At 37.7% G+C, this 26794-nt stretch overlaps 1 protein-coding gene across 2 annotated transcripts in view; it reads left to right on the top strand.

Annotated features, from left to right (window-relative positions):
* BMX (BMX non-receptor tyrosine kinase) overlaps positions 1-26794 on the top strand; it is a 49715-nt gene that overhangs the window by 4794 nt on the left and 18127 nt on the right. For both annotated transcript variants that reach the window (XM_037157488.2, XM_037157489.2), the window contains exons 2-11: positions 2375-2521; positions 3364-3468; positions 5738-5819; positions 7948-8067; positions 10504-10568; positions 14806-14981; positions 18108-18176; positions 19110-19163; positions 20915-20969; positions 24348-24427. In XM_037157488.2, coding sequence (XP_037013383.1) covers positions 2375-2521; positions 3364-3468; positions 5738-5819; positions 7948-8067; positions 10504-10568; positions 14806-14981; positions 18108-18176; positions 19110-19163; positions 20915-20969; positions 24348-24427 — 953 coding nt within the window. The remainder of the gene's footprint in view (positions 1-2374; positions 2522-3363; positions 3469-5737; positions 5820-7947; positions 8068-10503; positions 10569-14805; positions 14982-18107; positions 18177-19109; positions 19164-20914; positions 20970-24347; positions 24428-26794) is intronic.

Genomic DNA, 26794 nt, shown 5'->3' with positions numbered 1-26794 from the left:
GTATCACATATAATTTTTTAAATGAAAGCCAAAAAATTGACAAAGGACAGGATTTTGGAATGAACAATTTTGTTGAAATTCGACAAATGATATTGCTTTAGACATGACATGTATAAATTCTTGGAGATTTATCAGAGAATGTGCTTGTGGACTTGACACCTTCCTTTCTAGTCAATGTTCTTCCCTTCAATAAACAGAAGTGACTTTGTGAATTTCATTTGTCAATGGTTTCTGTGAGTCACCATATTAATTTTTAGGTAAAATTTCCCCAATACTATCCTTAATGTGATAAATGGGAAAGATCTATAGACACAAAAGTATATATACACACTTCTGATGAGTGTATATACACTCACCATGCACTACTGGGAAAGCCTGAGTACCTACTTAGACACCGGGATTTGCATTTTCAAAACAGTATTCTTAATGTTACAAATTGATTCAACACCTGAGAAAATTTGAAAAGTAACTTTCCTATTCTATTAACCAGATCAATCTAAGGAGCACTCTGCTTTGAGGAGTAACATATTAGCTATGGATATAAAAGACATTTGAGAAGAGTTTTCACTTTTGGTTTTGTTAGTTAATTTTTTAATGTAAAATTGTAAAAGGCAAAACTGCCCTACAAATATACCCAGGAGGGGACTTCAACTCACAAAAAGTAGAACCTTAGTTTCATTAAGTCTTCAAGCAAATTTTCTTTCAGCTATAGACTTTGGGTGTGGAAAATAATCTTATCTGAGCAGGCTGTAGAGTTTCTAATGGAGACAAAGGTGAAAGGTAGGTGTGTTATCTGCCTCCCCAGGTCCTGTGGGGTTTACTACACCCGATCTCTGCCCTGTCTAGGGCAGAGATACCAGTGATCATGGGGAATAGCACTCTTTGTGCTCAAGAAGCACATTCCATGTTTGCAGAATTTTACAATGCTTCCCCCTACACACATAAATCAATATTCTAAACAAAGAGTGATCAAAACTCTATTAAATTTAAGGTATAAGATTTCTCCTACTCCTGCCTATAAATCATATGATGCCCCTGGAGAACCTTTGAGAGATTAATAGTTTTAGGATCTACATAAATAAATAATTAAAGCTGATTTCCTTGATTTCCATTTCTAGGGCGGTATGGTCTCTATTGGGACAGAACCTGTCTGGTCCTTCCCACAGTTTGTTCAACACCAAGCTGTGTTTCTTAGTCTACCTTGCTTCCCACTCCCAAACCATAGTGGGCTCACCATATTCCTGGGCCAGTGAGAAGTGCCCATTAGTGATTGGACAGGTTCACTTGGCATCTACCTTCATCTAGACAGAGCAATGCCCCTGTGGGTGCTTCCTGATCTAGAGTGATAAATAGGATGCAAATATCTTCACAGGGAATATGAGTGATAGTGCCTCAGAGCAGTAACTTTTTGCTTAAAGCTTGACAGTTAAAGGTAAGGAACCACAAACACACTTCGGCTCTCTCCAACGTAAGGTGAGTTCAGATTATCAATAAGAAAAAAAAAAGATGATAATTATTGGGCATGGGACTGCTAATAATGATGTGGTTTCACAAAGCAAAGAGCATAAGAAAGTTTCTCTATTGTGGCCCACTGCTAAATGCCACTTTGCTTGGTTAGACCTAATATCACACTAAGGGTTAAAGCAATAGTCTTGAAAGAACCTGAAAATTAATGCATTTATTTCCCAGAAATACTTTATGTTTTAATGTTTTACATGGTTTGGGGAGGAAAAGAGTGTTTTTAGTGTATAAAGTTTTATTTTTTTAGTTTTTTTTATCTCTTTTGATACCATTTTAAATCTTTTATTCTCAGAAGTCTTGAAAAGTAAACCCATGTCCTTTATGATAAAGATCTGAATATGATCAGGTGCTATGGGTGTTATTTACAATAATATCAGAGTCTCATAGTGCTTTGGATAATTTGGTCAAACAGCTGGTCACATTAATTGAGAAAAATTCAGCTGATCAATTGCTTCAGACACGGTGAGCTATATGGAGTTCAAATTATTTAAAGTTCAATTATATCCAATTCGATTTAACAAATGCTTATAGCATGCTTATGGAATAAGGAGAATTTCAATGAGTGGGCCTGGCAGATATGAAGATAGTAAATTTGTGATCTACAGTAGGCAATGAATAAAATGGATAAAATGCCATAAAAATTAAAATATTTATAAAAGTCAAAGCCAACATAGTAGGAAAAACAATTCAGGTATGTGTTTATTTAAGAGCCTGCTTACTTTTCCTCTATAATCTTAAATCTAACTTCAGATATTTTATTATTTATATTATCCCTGAATGAGAAAGAGTTGAATAAAAAGAGAACCTAGTTTGATGGGGCAAATACTCATTTTAGTTATTTTATTTTATTTAGGACGACAGTATGGATACAAAATCCATTCTAGAAGAACTTCTTCTCAAAAGGTCACAGCAAAAGAAGAAAATGTCACCAAATAATTACAAAGAGCGGCTTTTTGTTTTAACCAAAACAAACCTCTCCTACTATGAATATGATAAAATGGTGAGACTCTATTTATTCCATTGCTTTTATAGTATTTATTTTTAAGGCTCTACAAAGTGCTTAATTATAATGAAACAATTATTAAATTTCTTAGCTTATGCAGTAAAGATCACCTTGCACTCACCTATCACATTTGTCTTTTCTTAACCAAGGTATAATTAATTGAAGAATAAAGGGTGTTAAAACATTGGCTGGCTTTACAAGACAAATTGAATATCACTTTAGAATAGTGGTTCTCAACTGAGGGTGATTTTTGTCCCCTGGGGGACATTTAATAATGTTTGGGGACATTTTGGTTATCATAATTGGTGGGAGCAGTATGCTACTGACTTGTAGTCAGGGATGCTGCTAAACATTTTATAATGCACAGGACAGCCCTCCCAAGAAGAATTATCTGGCCCCTAATAGTGCTAAAGATGAGAAATCCTGCCTTAACACAGTGCTGGCAATACAACTATTTGTACACAATTGAGAACTCTATCACAGTAGAAATACTGAAATACTGTCACAAAATTGAAACATATAAAATGCTTTGTGAAGTTAAATCTTGATTTTTCTGAGTAGATTAACTACATGATAGGTGATTTGAAGTGTATTTCACGATTATCAAACAAAATTATTAAGCGCTGCTGGAAGACTTGCTTTGGAAGGCATATATGAATTTGTGTCCATGTTTCAAAATACGTTTTGCTGCCATCAGATTTTAACTATTATAAAATAATTAAAATGATTCTCACATGCCCGCCCCATCTCCCAGTCTCCCTGCCAAGCATAACCTTAACTTTATGCTTTTCTTTGTGCACCACTGTGTGTGATATCTTGTATTTTGTTTTGTAATTCAGAAAAGAGGAAGCAGAAAAGGGTCAATTGAAATTAAGAAAATCAGATGTGTAGAGAAAGTCAATCTTGAGGAGCAGACCCCTGTGGAGAGACAGTACCCATTTCAGGTAAGGGGAGGGGCAATATTCCATTGAATGGATGACTCTCTTTTTTTTAACCTTTTATTTATTTTAATTTTTTGTTTATTCTATTACAGCTGTCCCAATTTCTTTTTTTGGGGGGAGGGGGACTTTTTTCCCTCTCCATCTAGCCCACCTTTCCTGCCCACAGTCAATTGTCTCTTGGTTGTCCATGTGCATGCATCATTCATACATGTTCTTTGACTAGTCCCTTCCCCTCCCTTCCACCATTCTCCCCCTCTGTCTTTCCCTCCTACAGCTATCATTCTGTTCCAGGTTCCCATGGCTCTGGTTCTATTTTTCTCATTAGTTTATTTCATTCATTAGATGCCAGTTATAAGTGAGGTTGTATGGTATTTGTTTTTCATCGACTGGCTTATTTTCCTTAGCATAATAGTCTCCAGTTCCATCCATGCTATTACAAAAGGTAGGATGGCTCTTCTTTTAATAATTTTTATGAGGAACTCAATATAGTGGAGATAAATAAAGATGTTGCAAAATGATTTATTAAGACAATGACAAGGCATGGAACATTTTTATGTAGGAGTTGGGCAGCTTGATAAAATTCTACCTACCCATTTGCCTTCCCTAGAGGGAGAGAAAGAAAGGTGACCAAGTGAGCCCCAGTGGCCAGACTTGCCTTGGACTATGACAATCTCTTTCGTCAGACATTGCCAGGCATATTCAATGATCTAAAAGATACTAGGCACGCTATAAAGAATAAAATGTTACCCCTGTTTTCAAGGCATTTACAGATCATTATAATGCAGTGAAGGTGAGTGTTAAGGTGAAGGTCAGCAGAGTAGCCATGCTGCCTTAGGAAGCAGAAGCTTCACTCTTCACTCCAAGAGATCAGGGGGATTTTCTACTGGAGCTGTGCTGGGAAGGACAAGTGGAGTTAAACGCAGCAAAAACAGGAAGGGCAGTGAAACAAAAGAAACAGCAGAAGTCAAGGTACTAATAGGTGAAATAGTAGGACAGATTTGAAGAGCTCCAAGTAGTCCCTATGAATAAAGCAGCCCTGTGAAAGAGTGAAAGAGATGAGTCTAGAAAAATGGGCAGGGCCACATCAGAACTGCCTTGCACAGCATGCTAAGAAGTTTTCATCTTACTCTGGAGTATTTCTTTAAAATGATATGATATGGAGAGTATCTCTACAGTACCCTTGGGAAGTGGCTTGAACAAAGTCAAGTCCTACTTTTATTAGATCATGAATAGTTATCTTTCAGATCAAAAGGCAGATGTTCAAACTGCCAAGTGCTAGCATGAGAGAACTGTGGCCAAAAATGAAATAAAATAAAATAATTTGATTGCTGAACAATCTATACTTCCCACTTTAAAAAAAGATCATTACCCGATTGGGAGAAACTAGGAGAGTGTGCGCTAATGGAAGATGCTTTAAATTCACATCCCAGGGGCAGGGAGTACATAAAGAACACAGGTTTTGAAGCCCCACAGAGCCCATAGCTACTGTTTATACTCGTGTAGCCATAGAAAACATAGCCTCTCTCTGAGTTCATTTTTCACTTGAAAAATGGGCATAGTCATATATTTTTCACAAAGTTGAAATTTCACAAATGGGATTAAAATCTTAAAGCATCTAGAAAAGATCCCCCAAAACTAGTGGGTGTTTAATAAATGATCTGTATTATTTCCCCATAAAAGTCAATAAACTAGAGAAGGATTTGGGAAGACATTCTAATCTTCAAACATTTAAACAAATGTCTTAAGGAATAGAAGATGACTTATGGTGGGGATTCCTAGGGTGGGACAGGACCCAAGGGAATAAGTAATAGGGTGACACATTTTTACTATTTTTACTCAATATAAGCGTGGGCTATATAATGATCAGAATATATGAAAACTGGCAAGGATGGCATAGTTAAAGTGAAGGGAATTTTATCCCTGAAGATATTTTTAAGGATAGAGCACTTAAACATTTTCCAACTGGCTATGGAGAGTCATGCACTGGGTAAGTGGGTAGACCAGGACACTCTTAAGTCACCTGTAATATCTAACATTTTATAACTTCCTAATTCTCTGCTGTGATTTTCCAAAGTATAGAGGTGTCTGAAATAAAACAAACTGAAAGGTGGAGAATAAAAATAACTAGACTTTTTTCTTACCTAACTCCAGAGCTAACAGATATTATCTAAGCAAACTCAAGGTTTGTTTTGGATAACAGAAAATTTGCAGTTGTGACAGAGTGAGCTATGATGCAATTATAGCTAAATACACTAAATCTTTTCCTTTCCAGATTGTCTATAAAGAAGGGCTTCTCTATGTCTATGCATCAAATGAAGAGAGCCGAAGTCAGTGGTTGAAAGCATTACAAAATGGTAATTTTAAACAGTCATAAAAGGGAGTCATTGACTGAGTTCTTTTGAGGTTTGGTAGAGGAAAGATATGACAGTAAAAAGATTCAAAGCCAAGACAAAATCTACTGACTTTCCTACCAACCTCAGAGAATGTGCCATGGTTATCCTCATTTTGCATTCTCATTGTTACATAGGGGAAGCCTGGGGATCTGATACCCTTTCTCTCCACCAAATCCCCCATCCCCCTAACCACACCCACCCTGTTCTGCACAGAGCTGGCTATTGTCCTTCCCAGCAGCTTTGAGGAAGCCAGCTCCCTACCCATTGTGCTTGCCTTGCTAGGGTAAAGTCCATTCTAGGTCCTCTTAGCATTGTGTTAGGTCCTGTAGCTACTGCACTTTGGATGTTTATAGGAAGTTTTAGCTAATACTAAGCACTTATCATTTGCCAGCAACTGTGTCAAATACTTGTAAAACACTTTCTTAGGTAACCCTCTTGACAACTCTGTGAAAATGAATCCTACTTCTCTCCCTTTTTTCAGATAAGTGAAGGTAAAGAGACATGACCAGTGTCATATACTTAATAATGGAGAACTGATAATTCAATTACCCAAATCCATCTTTTTAGCCAATACAATAAGTGCTAGGCTTCTGAGAAAGCTCAAGGTCAGGAACAAGTGTTTTATAAACTTAACTTCTTTTGTTTATTGTAGTTTCTATAATAATTTCTTTCAATTCTCATGAATATTTAGTGAAGTTTTTTAAATGCCAGCCTTTCAGGTAAGCTCAGCTGAGTTAAACTAAGGGAATGGTATTACTGAAGTCCACTGCTCATTGAGCCAAAAACTGCATTGGATGCTTTACATACATTTTCTCATATCCTCCCAGTGACCCAGCAAAATGATTATTTTTCTCTCCATACACTTCCTTGAGTTGGAGTTGTAACGGAGGAGCAGAATTCCCCTAGAATCAAAATAAGAAATCCTCAAGATGAATTTTAAAAATCAAGAACAAAAGAGTTGAAGCTACGTGTAGAACCAGCCCTCCCCACCTAGAGACTCATCTTGAACTATTCTCTAGTAAGACCTTGCAGGTTTCTCTGCTGTTCTGAGAGATGCTAGTTTGATATTACAGTAATATTAGAATTTCATTTCTTTGGGTTCCTTTGTCCTGTTCCCATGAGTTTTAAAATAAGCACATATTCCTAGAAAAGTAGTCCCATAAACCATTAATTCCTTAGTGTAAACAGGTCAAAGTCATAAATGACAAAGAAGGAATGAAAAATTGATCTATATCAAGGGAAACTAGATAACTGTTATTTGTGACTCTGGATTGGATCCCCAATCAAAAGAAAATGAATGATTAGGAAGGATATTATTGGAATAAATAAAAATTAAATATGAAATATATATTAAATAATAGTATTGTTTCTGTGTTAAATTTACTGAATTTGATAATTTTATTATGGTTATATGAGGTCTTGTCATTGTTAGCAGAAGTTACAGGCTGAAGCATTTGTTAGTGACATTATTTAGGTCATAATATCTGTACTTGCTCTCAAATGGCCAAGCAAAATCAAAATATAGCAATGATTTTAAAATCTAAAAATAATCATAATTATATATATTATAATTATATATATGTACAGAGAGAGAAAGAGATAAAGCAAATGAGGTAATTAAAAATTGAATCTGGGTAAAGTGTATATGGACATTCATTGTGCTATTCTTGCAATTTTTTCTGTTTGAAATGCTTCCAAATAAAAAGGGGAATATATATGTTTACTAGAACCTTCTTTTCCTTTTGCTAAGATCTAGTCCTACCCTCCAGTCTCTTTCTGCCACAAGAGAATGACATGTATGTGCTGTAACCTACTTCCTTCATTTATAAATATATTTCTGAAATCCTAACACCAAGCTGATCTGTACAAGCATTCTCTACCAATTTTTTTAAGACTGATATAAGTTATTGTATTGTTCTCACTATATGCATGGCTACACTTTCCTTTTTGGCTTTTTAACTTCTAAGTGAAAGATTTATATCCTTTGGGAACCATTTGCTCTTACCCTGGTTGCTGGCAAAAATGATGTTTTCATTGTTCTGTGATAACAGCACTTACTGAATGTATTTTCTTCCTGCCTGCTACCCAGAGATAAGGGGCAACCCCCACCTGCTGATCAAGTACCACAGTGGGTTCTTCGTGGACGGGAAGTTCCTGTGCTGCCAGCAGAGTTGCAAAGCCGCCCCGGGATGTACTCTCTGGGAAGCATGTAATGTGACCCCTCTATTGGGTGGACCCTGAGTGGATGGTGTCCAGTTAGGCAAATCTGCCCCATGCCAGAACAGCTCCCCAGTTCAGGAAAACAAGATGTACCAGATTGATTGGCATCATGAAATTTCAACCTCAAAGATGCTATCTGGCAAATGAAGTCTAATTCTAGAGTCAATTGAGTCATGGTGATTAAAATAATAACAATATTAACATCTGCCATTCTTTCACTCCATGAGAAATATTTTTTACATTTGAATCATAAATCAAGCAAGGAGCTGTTTATCCCTGTCCCCCATAATTCTTCCTGGTTTAAAACAGACTCCAAATAGGTAGAACGTGGTGAACATATCACTATGGTTCAAAAATTAAATCATATACTGAAAAAAATATATTCTTTGAAAAATATGTCAAAAGATAAAATTTAAGCAATACTTTTTTTAAAAAGATTTTATTTATTTATCTTTAGAGGGGAAGGGAAGGAGAGAGGGAGAGAAACATCAATGTATGGTTGCCTTTCGTGCGTCCCCTGCTGGGAACTGGCCTGCAGGGAACCTGCCTGCAACCCTGGCATGTGCCCTGACTGGGAATTGAACCACGATTGTCTGGTTCGCAGGCCCGCGCTCATAAGCAATACTTTTAATCACCATATATAACAAAATGATGAATAGCTAAGTTTTAAGAGATATATTTAAAGTGACTTACCATTCTCTATATGTTTTTTGATTTTTTTAATAACATCAAAGAAGGTAGCAAAGGGTTTTATGCAATGTTATAGTCCCAGGGAAATCTGCTTGAGACTTTATCCAAGGACAGAAAAGAAAGCCCACGGAGTGATTCTGAAGGGATAATGGAGAGAAAGAATTATGTCATTTTCTTCTTGTGCCACTGAGTCCCATTCCTTCACCAGGATACTTATATGAGACAGTCTTATATATTTCAGTTTATCATTGTTTAACAACATGAACTTGCCAATAAATAAAAAGGAGAACTTACTTTGGTAACAGTTTTGTAACCTGGACAAAATTTTCTTGGATTACAATGACTTTAAAGAACTGAATGAAAGAAAAGAACAACATCAGCTGTGTGATAATACTTCATAAACTGTAAAACACAGAGACATAGGTAATGTTATCCAAGTTCACTCCATAACAGTCTTGACACCTGACAATTATGTTAATGTTACCGCTGGTCACTTTACAACAAAAAGAATGAATAAATATTCATTATGTTTTTCATTTCAATTAGACTACACAATGAATATTTGTAAATCTTCATTTGATCACTGCCCTTTATATGCTTGAAGTATAGTGATTTAATGAACTACACAGAATTTATTGGATCTTCCCTCAACTGTAAGGTGCTGAAAAGTAATGTCTCCTTACAACACTAATCATTTCCCCCAGTTACTCCATCCATGGTCTGGCATCATTACCCAGCAGGCCAGGTTTTAGCTCTGACCTTGCCCTAATTCCCAGGGAAAGAGCAGGAGAAAAGCCAGAGAAACCACTGCTTTCGAGTTATCTTCCTAGGCTCTGGTTGGATGCCACCTGCCACATGTCCTAGGTGCCACAGGCTCTTTGCCATCCTCTGAAGAAAACCACAGAATATAGAGGTATTATGGCTCACAAGCAGCTATGATATTGTCTAACTGCCCAAGTATAATTTACTCCCTTGACCTCCTTTGTTGAGCTATAGGAAAGCCTGTGGACACAGAAAGGAAACAGTTGAGTGTCTTTACTTCCTTTTGTCTCCAAAATGCCCTGTACCACCCTCTTTCCAGGATATGTGTCCTACAAGCAAGTTAACCATACACCCTACTTTGAGACAGTCTCATTCTGCAACTGGTGACCTGGCATAATATTATTAAAAGCCTATTTATTACTGTCAGGAATGTTCTAGTTTGGTCAATAAACCAAATGTCCACCTCATTTGTAAAGCATATAAGAGCTCACACTCACAACCTACACATCAATCTACATGTGTGGGTGGGAAGAGAAACCATCAGTTATCATAAGAACTAAAAAAAGCATGAAATAGGTTTATTTGTTTATAAATCATCTATTTATAAGCATTTTGTATGGCCAATAAAAGATGAATCAGACATGGATTCTGAATTCCACAGGCATAGGTCCTATCCAAGGGATTAGATATATATAGTACTCAAATATGAGGTGGAAATGTGGTACAAATTAATAGCTTTTTGGATTTAGAGGAACTTGGATATTTTATCTACTTTGAGAGGATATTGATAATGGTGGGGGAGTGGTGTTTTATGTGGGTGTTACATAGGAAAACAACAATCAAGATATTGTGTCTAAATTCATTTAATCTTCAGTACTGTTTATACGAGCTAGTTCTTTTGATTCATAGCATTAGATATTTTGCTTTGTTTTATGTAAAGTTCCTTCTGAACTTATTTGGTTTTACTTTCCAGATGCTGATCTTCATACTGCAACAAAGGAAGAGAAACTAAGAGTTCCCATCTTCCCAGACAGAATGGTAAGTCAACATTTAATTTTTCATAATCAGGATATATTAAATAAATCAAGAGTTGCCAAATTCAAGAGTAAAAAATATGGGCTTCCTTCAGACTATCAGCAAAGAGAGAAAAACTATGAGCTATCACCAACAGCATGACAATATCAAATAATAAATTCAAATACAGAATAAATTCAAATAAATTCAATTACAGTTTTGTATTTAATAACTGGGACTTTTCCTCACCTGTAAGCATATAAATGGTACTAAAAATGATGCACATGGGATATAGCATCACATATAATAGGCAGCTGTTACTAGCTGTCATTCCTCTCCTACCTCCAGCATGGCCAAGATTGCCTCGTGTAAGTATTCTAGTGGAGGAATGGAACCCCATAGGGCCCTAGCAGAAAACAACATAATTCTTTTTCTCCATTACCCTTTCAAAGGCACTCAGTAGGCTTTCTTCTAGTCCCTCTCAAATGACATAAATTTTCCCAGTTACCAGCAGTCATGAGAACAGCTTCTAATTGTCTCATCCAATGCTATAATCCAACAACTTCAAACATCTTTCCAGGTTAAAACTATTCCCCTTCAGCTAGCTCAAGTATATATCAAAGAACAGCCTGCTCAGGGGGAAGGGTTGAGGCCCAGGAACAACAAGTCTAAGGAAAAAGAGAGTCATATATGGTTGGTCCCATCATGATTTGGTTGTGGTGGCTTCTTGGTAAGACAGTTTTCCAATGCTGATTCTTTATCCTATGGGAGACTTTTATGAGTTTCACATTGGGGTACACATCCCAATGTAGTTTTATGACAGAGGAAATGTCTCGACTCTTAGTTCTTGGGTTTTTAGCCGTCAACTTTTCTGCTTGGTCAATTCACCAATCTTGGGCAGAGTTTTCAAGATGGCTCCCGGTCAACCCTCTCCCAAGGGTAGAGTTGGCCTCCAGGAAAACAATCAAAACCCTGACTACTTTGGTTAATAAAACTGTACGTTGCTTGGTACTACAGTACAGGTTGCTGATCTCCTTGTGGTCTGTTTTCTTAGGTTCATAGTCATAGTCTCCTGCTTTTAGACTCCCTAGGCAAGTATCAGCCTCTTCAAATGCCAGAAGACACATAAAATGGACTTCCAGTGGTTTTCTGGAAACTCACCTGAAATTTAGGTAGCATTTCCACCCATCTATCAGTTCTATGATGTCTCGGGTACATATTCTCAGTTACACACATCCACACACACTTCTATGTTTCTAAGTAAAAAGAATATAATTTTGTGAACCAACATGAAGGGTAAAAAGAAATCCCTTGTTATAGTGGTTGAATTATGTCCCCCAAATTTAATGCTCACCCAGAATATCAAATTGTGACCTAAACAGGGTCTTTGCAGATGTAATTAGTTAAGGACTGAGTTGAGATTACACTAGATTAGGATGGGCCATAAAGCCCAACCGCTGGTGTTTTACAATGAGATGAAAGGACACAGAGACACATAGAAAAGAATATCACAAGCCAAAGAATGCCTACAACAACCAGAAGCTGAAAGAGGCAAGTAAAGATTTTCTCCTAGAGCTTTTCAAGGGAACATGGTCAGTCCGAAACCTTGATTTTAGACTTCTAGCCTCCAGAACTGTAACAGACTGTTGCTCGAATCCACCAAATACGTACTTTGTTACGGCAGCCCTCAGGATATTAATATAATTATTAAAGTTTGAGGGTTGGTTTTTTGTTGTTGTTGTTATCAGCACTATTGCTGTTTTGGTTTGGATGCATGCTCCAGTCCTAAAGCTGAAAAACTATGGCTCTGTGACACACCTAAAAGCAATGTTCAAGCTAAACTAATCTATAGGGACAAAAGGTCAATTAGTGGTTGTCTGAGGCCAGGATGGGGATGAAGATTGGGTACCACCAATGGACACCAGGGACCTTATAGGGCTGATAGAAATGTGCTCAGACTCGGTTGTGGTCATAGTTGCCCAAGTTGATAAATTTACTAAAAGTCACTGAATTTTTATAACATGTGAATTTTATGATATGTAAATTGCACTCCAATAAATTTTGTTGTAAACCAGTCTAAGAGCAGAAGATAATTTAGGAGGTGGAAACTACTGCATCTAGTCTAGGTCAAGAAATTCCCTGGGAAATGTGTTGAAAATTGTTAATCATGCAAATCAATGGCCAAGGTCTGTTTCGATTATCTCTGATCCCTAAGAGATCAGAGATCAAAGAGACTGTTATGAAAAGTATGTTTTCCTTGTTTTATTTTTACCAGAGCATTCAGTGGAGGACTTACAGAGCTGAGGAAAGTTAAAATTCACTTTTTAACTCTTCAGTTCAGATTTCCAATTAGGGAAAATATCCACTGCATTTATCTTTGAAGAAAACCACCCCACAGCTCATAAGTAGCAGTGCCCTAGATAACTAAAATTTTCAGGATGTTACTCCCTGGAGAAAAAGTAAAATACAGTGAGAAAAAAAGTAAATTCAGAGGTTATAGACATATTATGTAAATTTCTAATTGAAGTATAACATGCACATAGAAAAGTATATGAGCCCTAAGTGTTCAGTTTGATCAATTTTCACAAACTGAATACATCCTCATAACCCATATTCAGATTAAGAAACAGACTATCACAGATCCCTAGGGGTCGCCTCATGTTTCCTTTCAATTGCTATATCCCACCCAGAGTCATCACTAGCCTGATTCATAACATTGTAAATTCTGTGCCTGCTTTTGACCTTTATATAAGTGGAATCATTGATTGTCTTCTTTTGTCCAATTTATGAGATTTGCCAATTTTTTAGTATGGGATTATGTTAGAATCCCAGCATATTAATTATGCCACTATATTAGTTTCTTATTGCTGTGTAACAGCAAATTTAACAAATTTAGTGACTTACAACAAAGTTATTCTTTTATAGTTCTGAAGATCAGAAGTCTAAAATGGGTTCACAAGGCTGTGTTCCCTCTTGAGGTTTTAGGGGGAAATCTATTTCCAGGTCAGGCTGGTGTGGCTCAGTGGATTGAGCATGGGCCTGTGAATCAAAGGGTTGTGTTTCGATTCCCAGTCAGGGCACATGCCTGGGTTGTAGGCCAGGTCACCAGCAAGGGGTGAACAAGACGTAACCACACATTGATGTTTCTCTCCCTCTCTTTCTCCCTCCCTTCCCCTCTCTCTAAAAATAAATAAAGGATTTTTTAAAAGAAAAAGAAAATCTATTTTCAGCTTCTAGAGGCTACCTGTGCTCCTTGGTTCCCAGGCCATTCCTTCATCTTTGAGGCCAATAGTGTAGCATTTTCTTTCCTCTCTGATCTCTGCTACCATCCTTACATCTCTCTGATGTCTGACCTTTTTGTCTCCCTTTTGACGAAATCAAAAGGGCCCTCTTGGTTACATTGGGCCTACCCCAGTAGTCTAGGATAATCTCTCCATCATAAGATCCTTAACTTAATCACATCTGTAAAGTCCCTCTTACCATGTAAGGTAACATATTCACAGGTTCTTGGAATGAGGACATGAACATTTTGGGTGGGGGCATTATTTAGCCTACTCCAATCACAGTATGTTTAATATTTGTCCTTAAAATGGGCATCTAGGTAGTTTCCAGTTTTTATCTAATTGAAATAATTCTGCTATGAACATTCTTTTACATTCCTTTTGATTTCTCTGTTGGATTAGTGTATAGGCTCTTTAGATCGTAGGCTTTGTGCACGTCTAACATTAGTAGGTTCTGTAAACAGCTTTTCTCTATGGTTCTACCACTTCAAACTCCAACCAGTAAAGTTGAGAGTTCCTGTTGCTGCATATCTTCGCCAATGCTTAGTATTGCTTCCTTCCTTCTTTACTTCCTTCCTTTCTCTTCCCTTCCCCTTCCTTCCTCCCTTCCTTTTTTCTTTTCTTTCTTTCCTTCTTTCCTTCCTTCCTTCTTTCTTTCTTTCTTTCTTTCTTTCTTTCTTTCTTTCTTTCTTTCTTTCTTTCTTTCTTTCTTTCTTTCTTTCTTTCTTTCTTTCTTTCCTTCTTTCTTTCTTTCTTTCTTTCTTTCTTTCTTTCTTTCTTTCTTTCTTTCTTTCTTTCTTTCTTTCCCACTCTTTCTCAATCTCTCTGTTCTCCTCCCCCTCCCTTTCTCCCTCCATCCCTCCCTCCCTCCTTCCTTCCTTTTTAATTTAAGAGCTGATATATCTTGGTTGTTAGTTCCCAGTACATGAATCTGTGTGTGTGCCTTACTGTGATCTATTAAAATATCTTGTCCTCCAAAGCTGAAGATTCCTCGGGCAGTTCCTATTTTCAGAATGGAAGAACCATCTTCAAGTACTACTCTAGCCCAGTGTGACAGTGACTCAAAGAAAAACTATGGCTCCCAGCCAAACATCAATATGCGACATGTTCCAAGAGAAGACTGCCCTGACTGGTGGCAAGTAAGAAAACTGAAAAGGTAAACCTCAGCTTTTAGTCTGGCTGCCCAGCATGTAGACTAAACTTTATACCACTGCTTTGCACTTCAGTCTCAAAGCTGTCAACGCATGCCTTAGCTGAGATAGGGCTGTCTCATCAGAAAATGTTCACCATTTGATCCAGAAGCAGTGGCCCTACTGGGACTGAGCAGCATAGTATTTGCATTTAGACTATCCAAGCCAACGATCTAGGTAATATTTGAGCATCTTATTCCATCTTCTTTCTCTCCCCTCCCCTCTAATAACATCACGTTCCAGAACTCTGAATATTTAAGTTATATCTTTTATATGAGACAGCTTAGAGTGGGCTAACTTTTGTAAAGTGCTTGGGCATCACTGGCCAAATGACAAGTAGCATTTCAAGCTTGTCTTCTCAAGATGCTATTAGTCTCTTCATGTTTTTAAGGTAGTGCTTAAATTGTGTATATCTCTAGGGCTGGAACCAAGTCAGCCCCATATGTGATACTCAATAAATATGAAATCAAATTGCAAGTTGGCAATAAAGGGTCAACTAACTATCCTTCCTTATTTGTTGCCTCCTACTTCCACCCCATCATGCTGTTCACTGTCTGACACCTCGTCATCTAATTATTAGCATTCCTCCAGGGTACAGAAGTCTGCCTTTCCCCACAAAGCATGCAGAGCATCTCTCTGACTCACCATGTATGTCTTTTCTTTGTTTTCTCCCTTGTCTTCTTATTTTTATTCTTTCCATCCTCATCAGTTTTACCCAAAACAAATGCCTCACTCTATCAATGATACAGCCACAGATTTATACAGAACTTGAAAAATGTGAATGTATTCTTGCTATTTATTGCCTTCAGCATAACAAGTGGTGGTACCTTTCATTCCAAAATGGAGATAGAATCCAAGTGTATTAATCTATAGCTGATGCCTGAGGGCAGAAGTTATATTTATTTGCCTGCAGCCCACAGTTCTTGTAGAAGGAGACAATAAGCTCAGATTCAAGGACAATAGATGTCATGCCAACTTTGGCCAGGTGCCCTCCCTGGAAAAATCCAAGTGATTCATCCAGGGAGGTGTGCAGTGGAACTGACTGACCAGTATTCAAATAAGCAGTCAGCACTGCAGACTCACATGGGGCTGCTGCAGAGCCGCCAGCTCACAGATTCCACATCCTCTCTTTCACATGTTGATGTTTTGTTCATCATGGACTTTTGTGTTCATGCTTTATTTTATTTAATTTTAATTGTTGTTCAAGTACAGTTTTCTGCCTTTTACCCCCATCCCAGCCCTCCCCACCTCCCTCCCATTTCCACCCCCCTTAGTTGTTGTCCATGTGTCCTTTGTACTTACTCCTGCAAACCCTTCCCCCTTTCCCCTGAAATTCACTCCCCTCTCCCCTCTGGACGCTGTCAGCCTATTCTCAATTTTAGTATTGTTGGTTATATTTTGCTTGTTTGTTTGTTTTGTTGATTAGGTTCCTGTTAAAGGTGAGATCATATGGTATTTGTCTTTCACCGCCTGGTTTATTTTGCTTATCATAATACTTTCCAGTTCCATCCATGCTGTCGCAAAAGGTAGAAGCTCTTTCTCTCTTTCTGCTGCATAGAATTCCATTGTGTTCATGTTTATTTTAAAAAATATTTTATTAAAACATTGGCTTGGTTACTGAGTTTTTTGACACCCTCTTAGGTTTTGCACCAAAGATTTAGTCCCGACCCTGGGTTTTTCCCTAGAGCTCCAGAAAGCTAGTTATCTGAAAAAAAGATTGATTAATCACTTTTTATCATGAGCAGCATTACATCACCTATATGAGTGATTTACAATAATTACTAAAAGATATTCATGGAGCTAGAATTTAAAAAGCTCAGTCATGATTCTCAGCTCATATAAGTACATAATACTCTTTATTAACTTTCTGTCCTTTATACTATCTTTGCCTGAGCTGCTTTTTAATCTTTTTTTCTGGCTAGTGAAATAGTCCATGTTCTAACAAACACATTCAAATATTGTAGAATTTTCAACGTGCATTCCTATATAATGTTTTCTATGTACATGTTACCTTATATATAGAATTTTAAAAATCAAATTATGACCATACAGTCTTCTTTGCCATTTGGTCTTCTCACTTAATACCTTGGACATTTACCCCATTTGAATACATGAAAATATATGGGTACTTAGTTTTTAATTAAAAATTTTTAACTGTGGTAAATCATAACTCAAATAAAATTTACCCTTTTAATTATTTTAGGCATACAGTTCAGTATGTTAAATATATTCACATTGTTGTACAACCTACTTAATTATTTTGAATGTGTATATAGTATTCCATTATACGGACAAGCTTTTTAATTACAAAGTTTAATTGAAAATCGTAACTATATTTTTTAGCATTTTCAGTAAGTATTTTCTCATGGAGAGATGAAGTGAAAAAACTATGCTAGTGAACAAGGCTGTTTGGGAAGGTGAAGGGGTAGGCACTCCTGGAAATGGAGCCAGAAGAGCATTTCCTTGTTAAGGAAACTTGTCGCTGTGAAGTGTGGTTTTGAATAAGAGCCTGGGATAGGAAGGCAAACAGGAAATAGGTTTTACATTCCCAATCAAACAGCCTTTGAACTTGGAGAGGTAGGCACTTCCCCACGCTCTGCTAACCACCCAAAATAAACGAGAAAATGTTGGGTGACAGAGGATTATGAAAATCCTGCTGATCTGCCTATGTCCACATGGAGTTAAAAGTTCAGTATTTTTAAGGCTTTTCATTGCAATCACAACAGTAAAGAGGAAAATAACCTTAACTGAAACATGTATGTGACGGAATGCTTGCATATCTACAAGAATATCAGGGCAAACCCAGTCAAGATGATTTATTAATCCAAGTTTTCTATTGTTTGGGGCTATCAGAAGCCATTATTAACAATTTACTTATGTGTTCATGAATACTGTCAAACTACAGCATTTGATTGGAGTCCCTGCAAGGACAAAAAGGTGAAAATGGCTCATTAGCTTAAATTCCCAAATCACCTGAAACTCATGGGTCAAAATGCTCAATAAGGCTAAAACATACCTAACAAATTTTCTTTTGTCATTTAACATGTATAAATAAGTATAATTTTATGGAATGTATCTCTCTCTTTTAATAGCAGTGAAGATTTTGCATGCAGTAACCAAAGAGAAAGAAATGTGGATCACAGCACCTCAAAGATGTCATGGTATATCAGATACAGATAGTCCTTTCCACCCAGGATTTGCTATCATTTGCAGGAAAACTACCCAAATTAGCAATAATTTTGCAACTAGACTTTACATTTGAAGTAAATATAAACCCCCCAAATCTATGTACTTTGCTCTCTGGACCCCTAAGTTGGTCTGAATTTATAACTTGTGGGTCTCTGTCTCCTTGACACTGATTTTTCCCATCCATCATTTATGATATACACTGGTGTTAACATGAGCTCTAATACACCTGGTTCGGGCATCTTGAGTAGGGAGGAAAACAACCTAGAGTTGAATAACTCTTCTCTAAGAATAACTCTATACACAACCTGAGTTTTTTTAAAGATTGTATTTATTTATTTATTTATTTATGTATTATTTGTTTGTTTTTAGAGAAAGGGGAAGGGAGGGAGAAAAACATCAAAGTGTGAGAGAAACATCAATTGCCTCTCAAACACCTCCTACCAGGGACCTAGCCTGCAACCCAGGCATGTGTCCTGACTGGGAGTCAAACCAGAAACATTTTGGTTTGCAGTACAATGCCCAACCCACTGAACCACACCAGCCAGGGCACAACCTGAGATTTTTTTTTTAACTTCATACTACAGCGGTCCCTGAAGGCATCCTCATCTATTTCATGAGCCCACCCACTTTTCTGAAAGACTCAAAGAAATCCACATTCCTGCAGGCCTCCTGGGGTTTTCTTGTATCAAACATCCACTTTCCCATTCAAGTGGGCATGCACTTGAGTTTTCAGTCACTCTCTGTTCACTTTGCTGATACCTTCCCAAGTACAAAAAGGGAAACCTATCAGTCTACATTTTATTTACATGGATGAAAGCAGGGTGGGATTTGATACTACCCTACTAGGTCCTTGGATTATTTCTTGGTGGTTCTTTTCTACTCATGTTCACTCCTCTCTTCTTAAGGGGATTTCCTGAGTCAGATTCATCTGAAGAAGAGGAAAACCTGGAAGACTATGAGTGAGTTTTGAAAGTCCTCTGTTTTTCTCTAAAACTAGACTTAGATGTTTATATGTATTTTTTCCAAAAGGCATTAAAACATATGGTTCAGACTTGCTAAAGAGGCTGTGTTTACATAGGTACACTCATGTGAGGGTCTGGGCCACTTACCCAGATGCTGGGTAACAGTAAAATGGGATTTTACTAATGAAAATATTTTTCCCAATCTAGATTACATAAATTGGCTGCATATATTCATTGGATTTATCACATACTTGGTATCCCTGACATTTCACTTTATCTTCATAGATACAGCATATGACATTTCTGCTGATTATTTATTCCCTAGACGCCTCTCACGAGGACGATGTTTAAATGATCTTTTTAGCATTGAGTTCCATTTTTGAAGTTACATATGATGCAGTCATGTTACAAGTTAACACAACTGAGACTTACTCATGACACCATTTATGTTGAGAGATTCCTATTCTTAGGGTAGTCTTATTATTTAACATCTAAATCAGAGCACTTTACAGAGAGAAAAAATCACCATTAAATATTACAACTGGGCTCTTTGGGCAAATAAGAGTGTGTGATCACCTGACTGTACTGAGACTGGTAGGTCAGAGTGCCTGTTAAAGTCCTTTCCAATATCTAAGATTCTATCATTGTACAAATAAGGTCAAACAAGTCTCCTGCACTTAAAGATTGGCATTAGGAAGATGGGGGAGGAAAAGGACATAGTGCAGCTCTCAGACACTAGAATTATGCATACATACTTCTAGCTGTTTTTTATGACTGCTGTCATTCATTTATTGGCTCTAACTGAAGTGAGAGCCTTTCTTCCCCAATGTTTATACTCAGAAACACATCTGATGTAATAATTCAAACTAAGACATAAAAGACTGAGAAAGAAGGGCCCCAAAACTATCCAAAGAGAATTGCACTTTAACAGATGACAAACACTTAAACCAATGTGACTGAATCTCTAATTATGGATTTTAGTATTAAGGTGAATTGGAAATGTTTCTTTGGTTTGGAAAACCCAGATCTGACCTTATAGAGTCTGTATCACCACCATTTCTAGATTCAAATGTTTTGTAAGGGCTGTGCATGATGGGAAATGATCAGGAGAGACATGCCCTCCTCAAAGTCAAAGAGATGTCAAAGAGAGATGAAGACCAGAGGGCAGTATGATCTGGGGCTTTGCTTTCTCACACTGTGCTTGGTGCCACTAGCTTCCTGCTCTATCAGTATCACAGAAGCATCTGTTTTATAGCCACAAGTTCATGAGCATCTCTACTCCATTCTATTGAAGACGAAGGTGCCAAAGTTTAAATGAAAAATTACATGGTAGGACTAGGCCTAAGCCTCTGCTGCTCTGACATTGAAATGCTAAAATATTTTTAAAACAAACAAAGCCAGGTCTCAGGAAAATTACTGACACAAGCAAAGTGTGTATGCCTGTGAGTATGTGTATATGCGCAATTGTGCAAATGAAGGTCTCACACACAATCTCACTTCACCTCTCCGGGCCTCTCTCCTTATTCCTGATCATCTCTTTCTTCTGTCTCATAGGCATATATACTGAATCATATTCCCTGAAGTCTTTTGATTAACTATGACTAGCTTAAAATATTAGTAACAAAACTATAACTTAACATCTACAGTGTTAATTATATGTTATATAAGGATACAATTAGAGAGCTGAGTAACAAGTTATACAGTTAAATATTATTATCTATTAAAATTGGAATTCTGTCCTATTGCAGCTGGTTTGCAGGTAACATCTCCAGGTCACAATCTGAACAGTTACTGAGACAAAAGGTAAATGGTCTGGTCTTTAAAATGGCCCCTTAAGAATCTCTTTCTAATGTTGGGTCCACGGGGTAATGCACTTCTTACAGAAACCTTAGTGCTAATTATACAGTCACATCATCCTAGTATTAGTTGTCCAGCCCATAGTTTGCCAGGCCCTTCACACATAGCCATTTACTGTGTTTCCACTATATACTTCTGTGTAATGAACCACTTCAGAATTCAGTGACTTGAGACAACAAGATTTATGATTTCTCACAATTCTGTCAGTGATTCAGCTGGGCCAGCAGTTCTTCTGCAGGTTTGGTTTAGGGCCACTCCTCTGGCTGCATTTAGCTGGTGGATATAGTCCCTGGGAGGTTGAGGTTAGCTGAGGCAGTCAATCTGGATGCCATAGTTCTCCACGTGGCTAACTTGGGCTCGCTTACGGCATGGTGATCACAAGGCAGTGGTTGAAGACGATGAGCCTCACAGTTCAGGGCACTCACCATATAGTCTCTTTTTATCACATTTGCTAATGTCCCATAGGCCAAAACAACAAGTTGCATGGCCCAGCCCAGAGTCAGTGTTGGAGGGAAATATACAGGGCATGAATGCAGAATGATGATTTATTGGGAGCCATCTATGTAACAGTCAACCTCAGCTCCGTCACTTCTCAGTAGCACCTAAACCACAATAAAGCAGGTATAACAAGGAATGTATCTACATGATTTTGTTACTAACTGGTATGGAATTACCAATAGCAAACTCTTTTGACCTACAAAATGACATTTTGATATAGTTCAACCTTATATAACACACTAATGATCTCTTTGAGGTGTACTGATGAGAATGTAATAACTTTACTATCTAACATGGTATTTTGTCACATTCCCAGTTTATTATCTGCTCTTTCTGAATCTGAATCTGTTTATTTTTTAATACATTTTATTGGTTATGCTATTACAGTAGTCCAAATTTTTCTCCCTTTGCCCCCCTCTACCCAGTACCCCCATTCCCTCCAGCCATCCCCACACCGTTGTTCATATCCATGCATATAAGTTCTTTGGCTACTCTATTTCCTATACTGTTTTTATAATCCCCCTGTCTATTCTGTACCTACCAGTTTGTGCTTCTTAATCCCTGAACCTTTCCCCCATTTTCCCCCTTCCCCTTCCCAGCTGATAACCCTCCAAATGATCTCCATACCTATGATTCTATTCTTGTTCTTGTTTGCTTAGATTCTTGTTGATTTTTTGCATTCAGTTATTGATAGTTGTGAATTAGTTGCCATTTTAATGTTCATAGTTTTGATCTTCTTCTTTTTCTCAAATAAGTCCCTTTAACATTTCATATAATAATGGTTTGGCGATGATGAGCTCCTTTAGCTTCACCTTGTCTGAGAAGCACTTTACCTGCCCTTCCATTCTAAACGATAACTTTGCTGGATAGAGTAACCCAGGTTGTAGTTCCTTGCTTTTCATCACCTTGAACACTTCTTGCCACTCTCTTCTAGCCTGAAAAGTTTCTTTTGAGAAATCAGCTGACAGTCTTATGGAAACTCCTTTGTAGGTAACTCTCCCTCTCTTGCTGCTTTAAGATTCTCTCTTTATCTTTAACCTTTGGCATTTTAATTATGATGCGTCTTGGTGCAGTCCTTTTTGGGTTCATCTTGTTTGGGACTCTCTGTGCTTCCTGGACTTGTTTGTCTATTTCCCTCAACAAACTAGGGAAAATTTCTTTCATTATTATTATTTTTTTAATGTTCAATTTCTTGCTCGCTCTCTCCTCCTTTCAGCAACTCTATGATTTGAATGTCGGCATGTTTGAAGTTGTCCCAGAGACTCCATAGCCTATCCTCTTCCTTTTGGATTCTTTTTTCTTCTTGCTGTTCTGATTGAAGGTTTTTTTCTTCTTCACATTGCAAATCATTGACTTGATTCTTGGCTTCATCCACTCCACTGTTGGTTCCCTGTAAATTTTTCTTTATTTCACTTAGTGTTACCTTCATTTTTGCCTGGGTCTTTTCTTATGCTGTTGGAGTACCCAGTGAGTTCCTTGAGCATCTCATGACCAGTGTTTTCAACTCTACATCTGATAGATTGCTTATCTCTGTTTGTTTAGTTCTTTTTCTGGAGTTTTGTTCTGTTTTTTTCCACTTAGGCCATATTTCTGTGTCTCCACAGTTTGGTAGCCTCCCTGTGTTTGATTCCATGTATTAGGTAGAGCTGCTTTGACTCTCTGTCTTAGTAGCATGGCCTATTGTAGAAAAATGCACCAGTAAGTTGGATGGGGTGGAGCCTTAGGTAATTGCCAGGGTGGCACCACCTGTGTGAATGAGGTTGATGGGAATCTCTGATATGGTGTCCCCACTCTGTGGCTCTGTGTGGGGGAGGGCTCAGAAAGGGGACAATGGCCACTGCCTGGCCTCTGGAGTTTTGTCCTAGAGGAAGCTGTTCCCTGGCAGTCACCCTGATGCCAGGCACTTCAGTTTCTCTCCATATGCCACTGGTGCCCTTCCAGCTGCCACCTCAGTGCTGGAGCCCAGAGGGAGTGAGTCTGTGTAAGATTTAAGTCCATTGCAAGCCCTTTAGGAGGAGACTCCCGAGAAACCCAGTTTCTTTTGCCACCCCAATCCTCATTATTTTTTACAGCCAGCAGTTATAGTGACTTATCATCCTGGCACTGGAATCCTGGGCTGGATGGACTGGTGTGGGGCTGGGATCCCTCACTCCCAATGTATCCCTCCCAATTTTTATCCACCACATGTGAATGTGGGACTGTGTGTTCCACATATCAGCACTTCTGTGCCTCTCCATACATCTTGCCCCTCCTACCTATCTGGCTGAATGTAACTTCTTTAATTTCTTGGTTGTCAGACTTCTATACACCTCGATTTTCTCATGATTCTTGGTGACATCTGTTTTATAGTCTATTTGTAATTTTTGCTGTGCAAGGTGAGCCGTGTTTACCTATGCCTCCATCTTGAGTAGAAGTGGATCTATTTAGAATTAGCACAAAGTCATCAAGAAAGACTTATTCTACATCTTTGGTTTTCTATAACTTTCTGAGAGCATGATGTGATGATATGTGGTTTTAAATTTTACTTCTGAAAAATTAAAACATTAGGCTTACATAAATACAAAACAGAAAATTATCAGAGGGGGTTAAAAATTAACTGGAAAGGAAAATTCAAAGCACACTGGCTAGGCCAATAAAGAAACAGTGAGAAAAGGAAGAAAGCTAAAGTGTGGGTCCCCTTCTGTGCCAACTGTTGAATAATCTGTGCCATCGGTAAAATTTAAAGTGAATCTAAATTATCTATTTACCTATTGCATACCAGGAAAAATCATTTTCAAGGATAATAAAATTTTTTTCTGGTCCTTCTACATTTTACTGCCTTTCCAGGGAAAAGAAGGAGCATTTATGGTTCGAAATTCCAGCCAGGTGGGAATGTACACAGTGTCCTTATTTAGTAAGGCTGTGAAGTAAGTATGACACGGATTTATTTGCTTTATCTTCTTGTATATTCTTTGAATATGCTGATCATTTAGTCACATTTTGGGATAATATGCCATCTTTAAAGTCTGGAATTTTATATCAAAATATTGCTGTTGAATAGGACTATTTATAATGGTCTTTTGCCCCTTATTTCCAAAAAGCTGCTCTCTGGGATCTTCTCCTGCCTATCTCAGGGGGCAACAGAGTGCACAGTATGCCTCAGTGAACTTTTGTCAAAGGAATCCTGGGTTATTCCCCTCAATTTGGTCCTAAGTGTAGAAGGAAAGAAATATAGCATTGGAGTCTTTACACACTGTTGTTCCTAGCCACCTGCTGGGCTGAGAAACCTACTCCAGCATTTGAATTTAGTTAAGTCTTTCTGGTGGGTGCAGAGTTACCAAAAGGTTGAATCAGTGTAGCTCTGTTCCCCAGATAACTTCTTTCCAGGGTGCTGGCCTCTCTATGTGATTAAGAGTTCTGATTTGAAGCCACTCTTCTGGGTCCAAATCATTACTCTACCTGTTACAAAGTTTTATGACATTGAGCAAGTTTCTTAAACTGTGTGCCTCAACCTCCTCATCTGAAAAGGTGACATAATAATGATTATTGTATTCTATGGATGAAGTGAGTTCATTCATGTATTGAATCAGAACAGTGGCTGGTATATAGTAAACACTCAATAAACTAACAGCAATTACTATTATTGCTGTTGCTGGGAAAGAATAATTCTACCTGCTCCCCTACCCCCATCCCAATGCTTAGGCATAAAAGACCCTCATAGTCATCTCAACATCAGGATCCCACTTTAGAATTTCACAAGCCGCTTTCCCATTTGTTGTTAGCTCTTTTTTCCTTCTAATCACCCTATGAAGCAAATTGGAAAGCTGTTTTTATTAGTGCCATTTTACAGATGAGAGAACTGAGGCTCAAAGACAGCTTATGAAGACCCACCCACAAAGCTAATAAATGACCAACTTGAAACTGGGCCTTCGAAAGCCGATTCATGTTCCTTCAACCACACTCCTAGTTCTACACTAAAACTCCCAAAGTTTTGAAATAATAATCTGGCCAAATTTTGATGAGATCCATTTGAAAAAAAATTATTTCTGCATGTGCAACCTTCTTTTCATGGTTGGATTGGATAACCCTCTACCTTGGTGCCTTCTCCATATACCCTGTCCTGTGGTACATATATGTACCTCATATACATAATTTTGTGATTAAAAAGTTATTTTATCTTGAGAATTTTTAATGTTTATTTTCTTTTTTAATTTAAATTATTTTATTGTTGTTCAGTTACAGTTGTCCATATTTTCTCCCCACCCCTTCCCCCCATATTTGGAGAATTATTTAACAAAACACCTATCTCCACTTTAAGAGAATAGCCTATATTCTTAACAGTCATCTGACATTTTTCTAATGCTGGAAGCCATGTCCGTGATGCATCTCATGTACTAGATTGCATGTGTAGATGCTGGCTGAAGCCAACCCAGTAAGAACTGGGAGAAGACTTGGTTCATCGAATATCAAAAACTCTGTGGCCCTCTGGCCCTGCAGTTTTAGGCAAACCTGATATCATAAGTTTACCCAGCCAAGTTTCTTGACACCAGATTTATTTTTGAAGGTGGTAAGGTAGAAAAATCAGGAAATAGATAGTGAATCAAATGAAAATAATCCAAATCAATGGATATAGAAGCCTTCTTTTATGAAAACACCATCAATGGGCTTGAGTGAATTTTGTGCTGAGACCAAGAACTTAGTAGCCACTTACTTGCAACAAGAAAGTACCCTTTCTCCCTTTTGTAATTGCAGTTTTAACTAGGCTGGTATTACAGCAATGACAATTTATTAACAGTTTCTAATATGCCAAGCATCATGCAGGCTGATAGGTGTATCATTTCATCCAATGTTTATAACAACCAGATAAGGTCGTCAGCAAGCTGTGGAACTGGATTCAGAGCCCAGTTCTTAACCACTATGACATACTCTCAAGTCTGAGACAGACATATTATTCCTGATTAGGCTAAATCAGTGTACATCAATTCACCGCTATTTTCTAAAAGTAGAGCAAAAGCTAAAAAAAAAAAAAAACCACATTTTACATAGAAAAGGTACAAGTTCACATGAGGAATTAAAGGAAATCCCCATCCATTCCATCCTGCCTGTTCCACTCCCCAAAGAGCCTGCTAACCCATACTCTGGAGGAGGATGCCTATAGCCTAAACACCATTGCCTCCCACATTTTAATCTTCATTATTATCCTAAAAGAGAATTGATGTTCGGGATAGTGATCCTGAAGAACTGAAGGGCTTTCAATCATCAAAGAAAGATTCTAGCCTTATACTTACTAAGGG

This window comes from Artibeus jamaicensis, unplaced genomic scaffold (assembly GCF_021234435.1).
Source record: "Artibeus jamaicensis isolate MK-2021 breed Jamaican fruit bat unplaced genomic scaffold, CSHL_Jam_final scaffold_1283, whole genome shotgun sequence".
NCBI lineage: Eukaryota > Metazoa > Chordata > Mammalia > Chiroptera > Phyllostomidae > Artibeus > Artibeus jamaicensis.
The sequence above is the reverse complement of the archived record's forward strand: the minus strand, read 5'-3'. Positions and strand labels throughout refer to the sequence as shown.